Source organism: Nicotiana tomentosiformis, chromosome 4 (genome assembly GCF_000390325.3).
Source record: "Nicotiana tomentosiformis chromosome 4, ASM39032v3, whole genome shotgun sequence".
NCBI lineage: Eukaryota > Viridiplantae > Streptophyta > Magnoliopsida > Solanales > Solanaceae > Nicotiana > Nicotiana tomentosiformis.
In genome coordinates this window covers 95,095,575-95,109,237 of record NC_090815.1, presented here as the reverse complement: position 1 = coordinate 95,109,237, position 13,663 = coordinate 95,095,575, and the positions used below count along the sequence as shown (strand labels likewise).

Sequence of the window (13,663 nt, the reverse complement as noted above, 5' to 3'; positions counted from 1 at the left end):
GTGGACTTTGGGATGGCCCCCGGTAAGAGAGGTGATACACATGTCAGCCCTAAAAAGTTATTTGCTGTTGTTTGGTTTGAGAAGTGTCCAGCCGTATGTGCCACACAGAGTTCTAAGACAGCTAGGAAGGTACCAAGTAGTACCTAAGGATGAAGATTTGAGTGTGCAAGTGATTGAGCTACACCCCAAAGCCCCACTCCCCGAAGCTTTAATCCAGCAAATTTGGAATGGTTGTCGTTACTTGAAAGATAATACTCAGGTGCCAGATCCTGCGAGAGGTGAGGTAGATCCGGGTTATGATATATGGTTTGGGAAGAGGTCTCGCGTGGATGATGTGCCAGAGCCCAAAAGGCCCACAAAAAGGCCGCATGTTCAAAACATGCCTTAGAAGGCCTACTGGGGTGAACGGGAAAAGGGATACAAAACAACTATTCATGCCTTAGAAGAAAGGCTGAGAAACCTCAATTTTGAGAAAGACTTGCAAGAACAAGAAGCCGAAGGGAAAAGAAGAGTCTGATCCGCAAAAATAAAGCCCTTCGTGCTCAACTTCAACAGATGAAGAAAGCCTCTGAAGTGCCAGTGAGAAGTTGGAAAGACCAGAGAACCATTGCCAATCTGATGGAAAAGGTGCAAGATTATGATTCCCTCTTGGCAAAGACTGAAAAGGCATTGGACAAAGCCAAGGAAAAGATCGTACAGCTAAATGAGAAGGTCGAATCAAGTAAGGATCGCCAAGTAACAAAATTTGAAGAAGAGAGGGCTCAATTCGAGAGAGAGAAGGCCTATTGGGTATGTTCAGAAGCTCAACTCCATGCACAATTCGAAGAAATGAGAAGGTACAATAGAGAATACCAGCATGCAGATTTTGATAGGGAGATGGCTCAGGCGAGACTCGAGCAGGCTAGACTTCAGGCTCAGTTGGAGTCAGCCTTAGATTGTGAGATCCACATAAGGGAGATAGCCACCACTCGCCAGCAACAGTTACCAGATCGAGACCAGAATTTCCAGCACTTCAAAGAGCAAGTCCATAATTTGGCTGTTTATACTGCTCAAAGTTATGTGAACTGCCAAGGGATGGATTATGAGAAGTTTTTGGAGCATGCACCTACTTTTGCCCGTCATCTTGCAGCAGAGTTAGAAAGGATGTACCGTACATTAGGGGGTCAACAAGGGCAAGCCCCACCATGAGCAGATGTTCCAGTATTTGAAAGCAAGAAGATTGTGGAGTTGAATTATAGTCGTAGTTGTTAGAACTTTTCATGTAGTAGTTATGTTTTAGTTTGAGTCATTGTTGAATCTTTAAAATCGTTGTCTTTTAGTCTTGTCAGAGTTTGGTAAGTCATTTTCAATGTAATGTCCTTTCTGTTATTGTATTATTTCGTTTTGTTAAAAAAAAACTACTATTATTGTTTTCCCCTGAACTACGTAATGGTCTGATTGATGCGGCGTCATGATACGTAGGCAATCCTTATCGGATGCGATCATAACCATAATTAATCTAAAAAAAATGAAAAAAAACGTTAAATTCAAGATGAAAATAAACCAATAAATCAATAAGCCGGGATGAAACATAAAGCCTTCCAAGATCATTTTAGAAATGAAAATGGCATTAGGTGCATGACATATAATGTGTGATTAATATCTGCAAAATGTCTAACTCTAACACGTTTGTTGTTTGTCATTTTAAAGGATAAAGTAAAACATAGGTGGTTGGTTTGTGGTTTAAACTGGCGACTCACCCTTACAACACGGGATCAAAAGGAAAAAGTAGAATGGCAAACAACAATGAGAATGGGTCAGATAATGATGATGTCCATGGACAATTGGTTGAACAAGGTTCAGGACTGGTTGAAGAAGTAAGAGTGTTGAAGCAACAATTGGTAGAGATGTACCAAGCCTGGGTGAATGGACAAGCACCGCCCTCACTACCCATAGGGCCTTCGGATAATCTTCATAATGTGTCAGTTGCCACTCAAGTGTCTATATCCATAACAAGTAAACCATTGTACCAACCTGGATTCAGTCCGAGCATTAGCCTTCCCACTATCCCCATTACCTCCATTCCACGTCCTCCAATCGCACCTCTCAGAAATGACCCACCTACTATACCCATTGTCTATACTTTCACTATCCCTCAATCGGCTCTTGCTCAAAAGTCCAATAATGATCCACAACTGGATGCTCATGATGCCCAACATTACTCTCCAGAACTGACTTTAAAGGTTCCAGATTCCTACAAGCATACTCCTCATAACATGTTCCCAATTGAGATCGAAAAGCACGAAAAGAATATGGAACAAGAGGAAATGACCAGAAAAATGAAGAGCTTGGAACAAACCATGAGAAACATACTGGGTTTGGGGGGCCACAAAAGTGTTTCGTTTAACGATCTATGCATGTTTCCCCATGTTCATTTGCCACCCGGCTTCAAGACCCCCAATTTTGACAAGTATGATGGGCATGGTGATCCCGTTGCCCATTTGAAGAGGTATTGTAACCAATTAAGGGGAGCGGGAGGCAAAGAAGAATTGCTCGTGGCTTATTTTGGGGAAAGTTTGACAGGAATTGCTTCAGAGTGGTTCATAGATCAAGACATCTCTCACTGGCACGTTTGGAATGACATGGCTCAAGATTTTATCCAACAGTTTCAGTACAACATTGATATAGTGCCAGACCGCTCCTCTCTCGTAAACATAAAAAAGAAACCAACAGAAAGCTTCAGAGAATATGCAATCAAGTGGAGAGAGCGGGCTGTTAGGGTCAAACCACCAATGAATGAGGCAGAAATGATTGACTATTTTCTCCAAGCTCAGGATCCTGATTACCTCCATTACATGTTGGCCGTCATTGGTAAACCTTTCGCTGAGGCGATTAAGATTGGTGAAATAGTTGAGAATGGCATGAAGTCAGGCAAAATTATGAGTCAGGCAGCCCTTAAGGAGACCACACAAGCAATTCAAAGCAGGTCAGGTAGTTTCGGAAATTGGAAAAAGAAGGAGGAAGGATCCATGATGGCATCTGGGTTCGGGGGAGTTCAAAGAGGAATAGATCCTTCTTACGTGCAATTCCAACAAGGACTATCCAACCCTCCTCAACATTATTATCCGCCTCAAGGTCCCCGATACTTAGTTCCCCTACAACAATACACAGTGTTTAATGCTCAGGCTTATGCTAGGCCTCCCAATCAGCAACAATGGCGGGCACCGATTCCACAAGGCTCCCGTCAACTCCGGTCGAATTTTCAGGCACCATATAATCCTCGTCCCCGACAAGAATATATGAGAGAACAGGAGCCAAAGAAAGAGTTCACCCCAATTGGAGAATCGTATACAAGCCTATTTCGAAAGTTGATGCAGTTAAAGTTGATTGAACCTATTATGCCGCGTTATGTGAATCCAAATTCAAAAGGTTTTGACTCAAATGCAAGATGTGAGTATCACTCTAACACCCAAGGGCATAGTACCGAAAACTGTTGGACATTAAAGAAAGCCATTGAAAATTTGATTGAAGCAAAGACAATTGTTGTAACAAACAATGAGGATACTCCTAATATCACAAACAATCCGCTCCTAACTCATGATAATACACATTTTATTGGGATGATTTGTGATGATCGGGATTATAAGCAGTCGGGCAAGACAGAGATGGTTGTTAGAACCATAGGGCCAGAACCAAAAGTGATAGTGAGCCCGCCGCAATTGGCACCGTTGATTGTGAAAGGTGCGAGTTCTAGTTTGAACTTAGCATGTTCTGAAAAAACGATTCTCTATGTTCCTGGAAGCACAAAAAAGGTTGAGGTTCAATTGGGTGGGCCAAAACTTTACATCCCCGGGGGCATTCAAAAGATCATTCCGAATAATGGTTTGAGGAATATAACAGAGTCAGTCGTGATCCGACCTGTTGCCCAACTCCCAGTGACAAACACAAAAGTTATTCCCTGGAATTATAATAAGACAGTCATGACATACAAAGGAAAAGATATAGTTGAAAAAACAGGTGAAATGGGGGGCTTGACCCGCTCTGGAAGGTGTTATTCACTAGAGGAATTGAGAAAAGCTAAGCAAGCCAGGGAAAGTCACTTGCCAGTGAAAGAACCCATTACAGAAAAAGAAGTGGAGGAATTCCTTAAGAATATGAAAATGCAAGACTACTCAATCATTGAAAAACTAAGGAAAACTCCTGCTCAGATATCTTTGTTATCTCTGCTTTTGCATTCAGAAGAGCATCGTCGTGTATTGATCAAAACTCTGAACGAGGCATATGTCTTAGAAAAGACAACGGTGAATCAGCTAGAAAAAATGGCTGGAAGATTCTTTGACGTAAATAGAATTACTTTCAGCGATGATGATTTGCCTGAGGAAGGGGCTAGCCACAATAGAGCTTTGCATCTTATGGTCAAATGTGAAGGGCACTACGTAAAAGGAGTCATGATTGACGGAGGCTCAAGTGTAGATGTGTGTCCTCTTTCTACTCTACAACAGCTGAACATTGACACTAACAGAATTCGAACCAGTAATGTCCGCATCAGAGCTTTTGATGGTTCAAAAAGAGACACTATTGGGGAAATCGAACTCACCATGAAAATCGGCCCGGTTGATTTTAACATTGCCTTTCAAGTGTTAGATATGGAAACTTCCTATAATTTTCTTTTGGGAAGGCCATGGATCCATATGGCCAGAGCTGTACCATCCACCCTACATCAAATGGTCAAATTCGAGTGTGACGGGCAAGAAATTATTATTCATGGGGAGGACGACTCATCCGTCTATAAAGACCCGTCCATTCCATATATCGAGGCCAAGGAAGGATGTGAATCCATCATATATCAAGCATTTGAGGTGATTGAGGTGGACCAAGTGGAAGAAGGAAAACCAATTCTGCATCCTCGTCTTTCAGCCACATCTATGATGGTAGCTTCGCTAATGTTGAGGAATGGCTATGAACCAGGAAAAGGATTGGGATCCTCTCTACAAGGAATTGTGAACCCTATTGCTCCATTTTCGAAGAAAAATACCTTTGGCTTGGGCTTTAAACCAACATCAGCTGACATAGACAGAGCCAAGGCCCGTACAAAGAATGGTTGGAATCTGTCCAAACCAATCCCTCACATTGCCTACTCTTTTGTCAAGCCACAATTTGAAGAAGTCCAAAATCCTTCTACTCAGGATGACATTGACGGAGTTTGCCAGGGTCTCAAGGAGATGTTCTATGAGATCAATATGGTTCAAGTTGGGGAGGGCCCTAGCCTTGCAAGTGTTCAACTGATTGGTCCAGATACCTCGCTCAGCAACTGGGAAGCGACTCCTCTTCCCATCAGGAAGGAGTCTTGGTAGCCTGTTTTGTTATTTTTTCTGTATTTGGATTATTTAAAGGTTGTAATCCAGATATTTTAGTTTAATTGCTTTGCTGTGATGTTAACCCTTCTATCCTTTCAAATTCAATGAAATGAAGTTCCATTTTCGTAGTAAAATTCTATCTTTTTATTTCCCTAATTTTTGTTAATTTCTTATCATTTTCAGTTTCGATAATGCTGGCTTTAAAAACATGACATGCACGCGGAATTCATGCCCAGATCTTAAAAAGCTGTCTAATCTCGAAATAATGAATCAAGAAGTTGAGTATGACGAAGATGAGGCTTTTAGAGAAATAAAAAGGAAATTGGATCAATTTGAGAATAAGCCTAAGCCTAACTTAAATGAAACTAAGGCAATTAACCTGGGAAGTCCTGAAGAAACCAGAGAAACAAAAATAAGAATTCATACTGAACAAAAGACGAGAGATGCCATAATTCAAGTTTTATTCGAGTACAGAGATGTATTTGCTTGGTCGTATGATGACATGCCGGGTTTGAGTGCCGATCTAGTAGTCCATAAGCTTCCCACACATCCTAATTTTCCACTAATCCAGCAAAAATAAAGGAAGTTTAAGACAGACATAAGTGATAAGATTAAAGAAGAAATCACGAAGCAACTAAGTGCAAATGTGATCAGGGTCGTCCGATACACTACATGGTTAGCAAATGTTGTGCCAGTGCCAAAGAAGGATGGGAAAATCAGAGTTTGTTGATAATTGTGCTAAACATGAAATCCAATCTTTTGTGGATTATTATGCCGGATATCACCAAATTTTGATGGATAAAGAAGATGCAGAAAAGCCCGCCTTCACAACTCTATGGGGAACTTATTGTTATAGGGTCATGCCATTCGGTTTGAAGAATACAGGGGAACCTTACATGAGAGCTATGACTACCATATTCCATGACATGATGCATAAAGAGATTGAAGTGTACGTTGATAATGTGATCATTAAGTAGAGAACACAAGCTTACCATGTGCAAGACTTGAAAAAGTTCTTTGAAAGGCTACGAAGGTACAATCTCAAACTCAATCCAGCCAAATGTGCATTTGGAGTTCCTTCTGGGAAGCTTTTGGGTTTTATAGTTAGTCGAAGAGGCATTGAGTTAGATCCCTCCAAGATAAAGACCATTCGAGAGCTGCCTCCCCCGAAGAACAAAACAGAAGTCATGAGTTTACTCGGGAGGTTGAATTACATTAGCAGGTTCATCTCGCAGCTTACAACCACATGTGAGCCTATTTTTAAGTTATTGAAAAAGAACGCCGCTATCAAGTGGACAGATGAGTGCCAAGAAGCTTTTGATAAGATCAAGGAATATTTGTCAAATCACCCTGTTTTGGTCCCGCCGGAACCTGATAGGCCTCTGTTTTTATATTTGTCAGTAATGGATAGTTCCTTTGGTTGTCTTCTGGGTCAACATGATGCCACAGGCAAAAGGGAACAAACAATATATTATTTGAGCAAAACGTTCACCACTTATGAGGCCAAATACACTCTTTTGGAAAGGACATGTTGCGCCTTAACCTGGGTCGCCCAGAAGCTTAGGCATTATCTTTTGGCCTATACAACTTACCTCATATCTCGAATGGATCCCCTGAAGTACATCTTTCAGAAGCCGATGCCAACAGGCAAATTGGCAAAGTGGCAAATCTTGCTTACAGAGTTTGATATTGTTTATGTCACTCGCACTGCCATGAAGGCACAAGCTTTGGCTGATCATCTGGCAGAAAACCCGGTTGATGATGAGTATGAATCTTTGAACATATATTTCCCAGATTAAGAGGTCAATTTAGTTGAAGAAGTAGTCCAAGATGAAAGTCAAATTTGGAAACTATACTTTGAGGGGACTATTAACATCAAAGGCGTAGGGATTGGGACAATTCTGGTATCACCTACTGGGCAACATTACCCTGCTACGGCGCGACTTCGTTTTTTCTGTACAAACAACACAGCAGAATATGAAGCTTGCATCATGGGTCTGAACATGGCAATAAATCTAAATGTGCATGAATTGTTGGTGATGGGAGATTCAGATTTGCTTATTCGGCAAGCTCAAGGTGATTGGGAGACTCGAGACATCAAGCTCATTCCATATAGACAATGTGTGGAGGATCTTAGCAAAAGGTTCAAGTCCATCGAATTCAGGTACATTCCCAGGTTTCACAATGAATTAGCTGATGCCTTGGCCACCCTAGCCTCAATACTTCCATATCCGGGTAATACTCACATTGACCCATTAGAAATTCAAATTCGGTATCAACATGGTTATTGCAATACAATTGAAGCAGAACCAGATGGTGAACCATGGTATCGTGATATTAAACAGTTTCTGAAAACAAGAGAATATCCGGAACATGCTAATAGGGATCAAAAGAGAACTATTAGGCGACTCTCTAATGGTTTCTTTTTGAGTGGGGAAATCCTATACAAAAGAACTCTGGATTTGAATTTGTTGAGATGTGTGGATGCCAAAGAAATTGAAATGATTATGAATGAGGTGCATTCGGGAGTTTGTGGTCCGCACATGAATGGATATGTTCTAGCAAAGAAAATCCTTCGGGCAGGATATTATTGGTTTACTATGGAACGATATTGCTTTCGTTTTGTTCGCAAGTGCCACCAGTGTCAGATTCACAGTGATTTGATTCACTCGCCACCTTCAGAGTTGTATCCTATGTCGGCTCCTTGGCCTTTTGTTGCTTGGGGAATGGACGTCATTGGCCCAATCGATCCAAAAGCTTCAAATGGGCACAGATTCATCTTGGTTGCAATTGATTACTTCACCAAATGGGTGGAAGCTATTACATTGAAAGCAGTTACCAAGAAAGCAGTAGTAGACTTTGTTTACTCCAACATCATCTGTCGTTTCGGTATTCCAAAAACCATTATTACAGATAATGCTGCTAATTTGAATAGTCATCTGATGAAGGAGGTATGTGAACAATTTAAAATTAAGCATCGCAATTCTACTCCTTACTGTCCCAAAGCTAATGGAGCTATTGAAGCTGCGAATAAGAACATCAAGAAGATTCTTAGGAAGATGATCCAACGGTCTAGACAATGGCACGAGAAACTGCCTTTTGCTCTTTTGGGATACCGGACAACTGTCCGTACATCAGTTGGCGCAACGCCCTACTTATTGGTTTATGGAACTGAAGCGATCATACCTGCTGAAATTGAGATTCCCTCTCTCCGAATCATTGTTGAAGCAGGGATTGAGGACACTGAATGGGTGAAGTCCCGATTGGAACAGTTGAATTTGATTGATGAAAAGCGTTTGGCGGCAGTTTGTTTTGGTCAGTTATACCAACAAAGAATGGCACGCGCTTACAATAGAAAAGTGCGCCCAAGACAATTCGAGGTAGGACAACTTGTTTTGAAATGTATATTTTCGCACCAGGAAGAAGCAAAAGGAAAGTTCGCCCCAAATTGGCAAGGTCCTTACCTCGTCAAGAAAGTATTGTCAAAAGGAGCTCTTCACTTGGCAGATATAGAAGAAAAGGTGACTGATATATCCGTCAATGCATATGCGATCAAGAGATACTATGTATGACATGGCTTTGTTGGGGCATTCTTATATTTAGCATTTTCAAGTTAGGATGACGAAAGGCTATCATTCTCACTACCCAAACACTGGTCAACCCTAGTTATCCCTTTGAAGCCTTGTTTATATTTCTTTGTTTTCCCCTCTTTTGGAACCAATGTACTTTAAAAAAAAAATTAATCAAAACAAGTTCATGTTAATTGAACTACGTTCGACCTGATTCCAAAAGGATACGTAGGCAGCCTCACTCTGGGGTTCGGTCACACCAAAACAAAAATCTATATTTTTTCAGTATTCAAAGAAACTGGGGCAAGATTTTATTTTATTTTCGATTGTTGTTCCATCAAAATGGTTCCAAAAGTTGTAATTCAGTTGAATAGTTCTTTTTACCTTTCCCTGCTAAGACTTTCTTATCAACTTTCGAGAATGCTAAGTCAGTAAACTATGGGTAATGCCTCAGCCATTGACGAGAGAAAAAATAAATGAGAGAGTCTTATTAGTGAAAACCTTCACGGGCACTATAAGGCAATAGTGAGTTGAGAGAAAGGCAAATGAGAGAGGTCAATTGGTGAAAACCCACAAAGGGCATCATTGATCGATTTAAGGCTTCGTACATCCCGACACAAGCATGGTTAAGGCAAAGAACTTAGTTTCAAAGTTAAGTTTACAATAGATTTTGAGAATTAGACGGTTCAAACGGATCGGGCATCCAGTCCAAAGTGCATGTCATGTTCATTGAAGTCAGCATATTTCCTCCAGATAAGTCCTTTCTTATTCTTTCCTCTGAAAGGGACACTTCTTGATTAATTTGTAATACCTATTAGTTCACCTTCTTATTTTCTTTCGCATTACTTTTTTGAGTCTCTTTCAGTCTAATTTTGTCAAAGCAAAGCAAAGAAAAGGCCGCAAAACTGGTTACAGTTTCCCCGTTATATAAAACAAAGATTGCTGTGCATAAACCGTATGGGCAAAGGCATAAAGCCATCTGTGATTTTTCCTGACGAACAAAAGGCTTGAAGGACTGAACAATGCTTCAAGGTTCAACAAAAGTTACTCAGTTAAAAGTTGTTTTGGGAGCAAGGTTGTTTGCATCATAAACACAAGTGGTGATAGGCGCAAAATAGTCTGGTTTTGATGTTGAGAAAGAAGATCTCCAGAAAGTAAAGACAGAATCTCCCGGTGATTTGTACAACCATCGACAGAGTAAACTTTTCTAATAAGTGTAATGGACTCGAGGTCAAGTCACCCAAGAAATCAAGGCCACAAACTGACCACCATTTTAAAACTAACGAATCTTTCTTTGTTCAGAATAGGATTATAACAATTTTAGGAAACAGTTCGTGAAAAGACAAACACCACCAAGTGAAGTTTTCAAATACTTGATTTCCTTCCAATATACATGTAATCATGTTATTTTTAGTTTCATTATAAGGAATCAATACCCTATCTTCACCTTAGGGCACTACATCCCCTGGTTGCATTTCTTATTGCTAACATAGGGTACGACATTCCCTAGTAGCATCTCAAAACGCCACGAGCCTTAACTTTCTGCCAACATAGGGTACGACATTCCCTAGTAGCATCCTAGAGTGCCAAGAGTCTCACCTTATTGCCAATACAGGGCACTACATCCCTTGGCTGCCTTACTTTCTGCCAACATAGGGTACGACATTCCCTAGTAGCATCCTAGAGTGCCACGAGCCTCATTTTTATTGCCAACATAGGGTACGACACTCCCTAGTAGCATCTCAGAACGCCATGAGCCTCGACGTTCTGCCAACATAGGGCACGACATTCCCTAGTAGCATCCCAGAGTGCCAAGAGCCTCACCTTATTGCCAATACAGGGTACTACATCCCCTGGCTGCCTTACTTTCTGACAACATAGGGTACGACATTCCCTAGTAGCATCCCAGAGTGCCACGAGCCTCATTTTTATTGCCAACATAGGGTACGACATTCCCTAGTAGCATCTCAGAACGCCATGAGCCTCATCTTATTTCCAACACAGGGTACTACATCCCCTGTTTGCATTACTTTCTGCCAACATTGGGTACGACATTCCGTAGTAGCATCCCAGAGTGCCAAGAGCCTCACCTTATTGCCAATACAGGGTACTACATCCCCTGGTTGCCTTACTTTCTGCCAACATAGGGTACGACATTCCCTAGTAGCATCTTAGAGCGCCACGAGCCTCATCTTATTGTCAACATAGGATACTACATCCTCTGGTTGCCTTCCTTCGTGTTAACATAGGGTACGACATCCCATATTATTCAAAAAAAAAAGAGAGGAAGAAACTCGTGTCTTTTTCAATCCTTTATTGTGCAATAGCAAAGATAGTTTTATATATTTTCAATAACTCACAAAAATTTCCTAGTGCAAACTGGGGCAGAAAAGTTTTGTTTGTTTTGTTTGTTTGTGATGACTTGTAGGTTTTTCTGCAAAGCACAGATTGGATGTGTAAAAATAAGATTCCATCTCTTGCCAGAGAAAGTGGAACATTTGATCTCAATACCAGCCACAACCAGCTTTGGCGTAATGCATGCAGAGACATAGGGTCTCAAGATCTATCTTCTCATCAGCTGATCAAGAAACAAGCCTATGAGAATATTTCATAGTCTGTTACACTGAGAGCTTCAAGTTTCAGTCTAAAGTCAATGGGGAAGCAAGTCAAGAATCAAGACAAGATTCCAGATGGCATTTAGATAGGAATTTTGTAACTTTTAGATTTCAAGAGTATGTAATTTTCTTTTCATTTTGATGTAATAGTAGGAACCGCGGATCGGAACCTCGACGGAACTTCACTCGACTCCCCCTCTAAGCATACTCCATCACACTTCTTCCACTTGAACTACACGCGACTTGATTTCCTTATAATCCGGGATATGTAGGCTGCCTAAAACCAAGGCTCGGTCGCAACCCCTTCTTTTCTCTTCTTTTCCCTTTTAAATAATAGTGAGGTAAAAAATCAGTCACCTTGTTCATTTTCTTTGCCTGAAAACTCTTCATGTTTTCAAGCAAAGAGGGGCATGTTGTGAACACCTAATTTTTGACCACACCCAAATTTTATACTATTTTAGCGTAAATATTTCTTTTAGGTCTAATCTTAATATCTTAAACTTACTCTTAATAGTTTTTTTTTATACTACAAAAAAAAAATTAAAAAATTATATATGTACATTCACACACACACACACACACACACACACACATATATATATATATATATATATATATATATATGTGTGTGTGTGTGTGTGTGTGTGTGTGTATGATTATTTTTTATTATTATTAGAATTTTAATAAGTTTTTCTTAGTATCATTTAAGTTACATGTAAATATTTAATTTTCCTATATTGTAAGAAATATTGGTTAATCTTCTTATCCTTATAATTTAATTTCTCTTTTTAAAAAAAAGGGAAGTGGAGCTAACGTCAAAAGAGTCAAAAATCATATTCTTAATTTAGTTAACTTTGCTAAACTCCCCACTTTTCTCCAGAACTCCTCACGTCTTCCCCCGTCTCTATCACCACATATTACTCACTCTTTATAATATGCACACACACTTTGTTTGATTTTTATTTTTATTTATTATTTTTTTTTAAATTCAAATAATTCCTAACTAACACCCATGATTCCCTCCTCCCAGCCCCATTACCCACTCCTTTCATCTCTAATTCCCCACGTCCCACTCCTCACATCCCAACTATCCCCTCAATCCAATCCCATGATCTTACACACATTCTATACAAATAGCACACACTTGGACAAGGAAGTTCTGAAGGAAGAAGACCTCAAGAAATATTTGATTTTTTGAGAGAAAACGTTTGGCTAGTTTCAGCCTTACATGAGCTGTAGAAAAAAAAAATAGAAGTAGAGTTAGTAATGATATTTGAAGGCACGATGGAGAAGTGTATTTGAGTTTGGAGTGAAAGTTCCTTTCGAGTTCCGTTTCCTTAAAGATTAACCGAGGAGAACTTAGCTCGTGATTTTTCTGTTCGTGGTTCGTTGTCGCTTTTCAAATTCGACATCGAATATTATTACATTCGTTGGATTTTCTAGGAAAATATTTTGCTTCAAAGGTCAGCATACTTACTTAATTCTTGTTATTGTTATGTATGATGGAAGATATGAAGATTTGTTCAATTCAAGTTTAATTTTTTTTCTCTATATTCTTTTGTCTTTGAGTAAAATTCGTTGTTTTCATCTTTATAATGCTTACATATTTGTTTGGGATGAGAATAAAAGCTAAGTAAAAAAGAAATAATTTTAAGTTTTAATAATATCTCTAGTTTAAATCTTTAGATATTCGTTTTAATAAAGAAAGTTCATGTTTCTAAATGATTTATTAAATTAAAAGATGTTGGCGTAAATTTTGTGGTATATTGCAGAATCTTTAATTAATAATAAATAATTCTTTCTATTATGAGATTTTTTTTTTTTTTTGTGTTTTTTTCGTTTGTATTCGTGATATTTGAGTTTGAAGGAAAGTTTATGAGACTGGACAACTATTTATTTATTTGAACTAGAAGATACTTAGGAAATGTCTCGCTATATTCTCTTATATAGACTAGGTATCTCATGATATTTTATTTTACACTTTATATATTTAAAAGAAAAAAAAAGGAAAAGAACAAAAAGAACGTCAGACGATGTATTTAGAATCGTTAAGTTCACTAAAATATTTCTTGGGCTTAATATTATTTCCTCAAAGTTTTTTTAGTAGAGTTTAATCTTCATAAATGGAATTGACATAATCCTT

At 39.3% G+C, this 13,663-nt stretch overlaps 1 protein-coding gene and 1 pseudogene across 1 annotated transcript; both read left to right on the top strand.

Moving 5' to 3' along the window:
- The first annotated feature begins 555 nt into the window (after positions 1-555).
- Positions 556-1,188, top strand: LOC138910172 (uncharacterized). Its single transcript, XM_070201394.1, has one exon. The coding sequence runs from the start codon at positions 556-558 to the stop codon at positions 1,186-1,188; it is 633 nt and encodes a 210-aa protein (XP_070057495.1).
- Positions 1,189-1,772: 584 nt separating this feature from the next.
- On the top strand, positions 1,773-8,908 carry LOC138910171 (uncharacterized; annotated as a pseudogene).
- Positions 8,909-13,663: the final 4,755 nt, after the last annotated feature.

What these genes read in the sequence shown, in the direction of transcription:
- LOC138910172 (XM_070201394.1), top strand. Translation starts at nt 556, where the DNA reads ATGAAGAAAGCCTCTGAAGTGCCAGTGAGAAGTTGGAAAGACCAGAGA.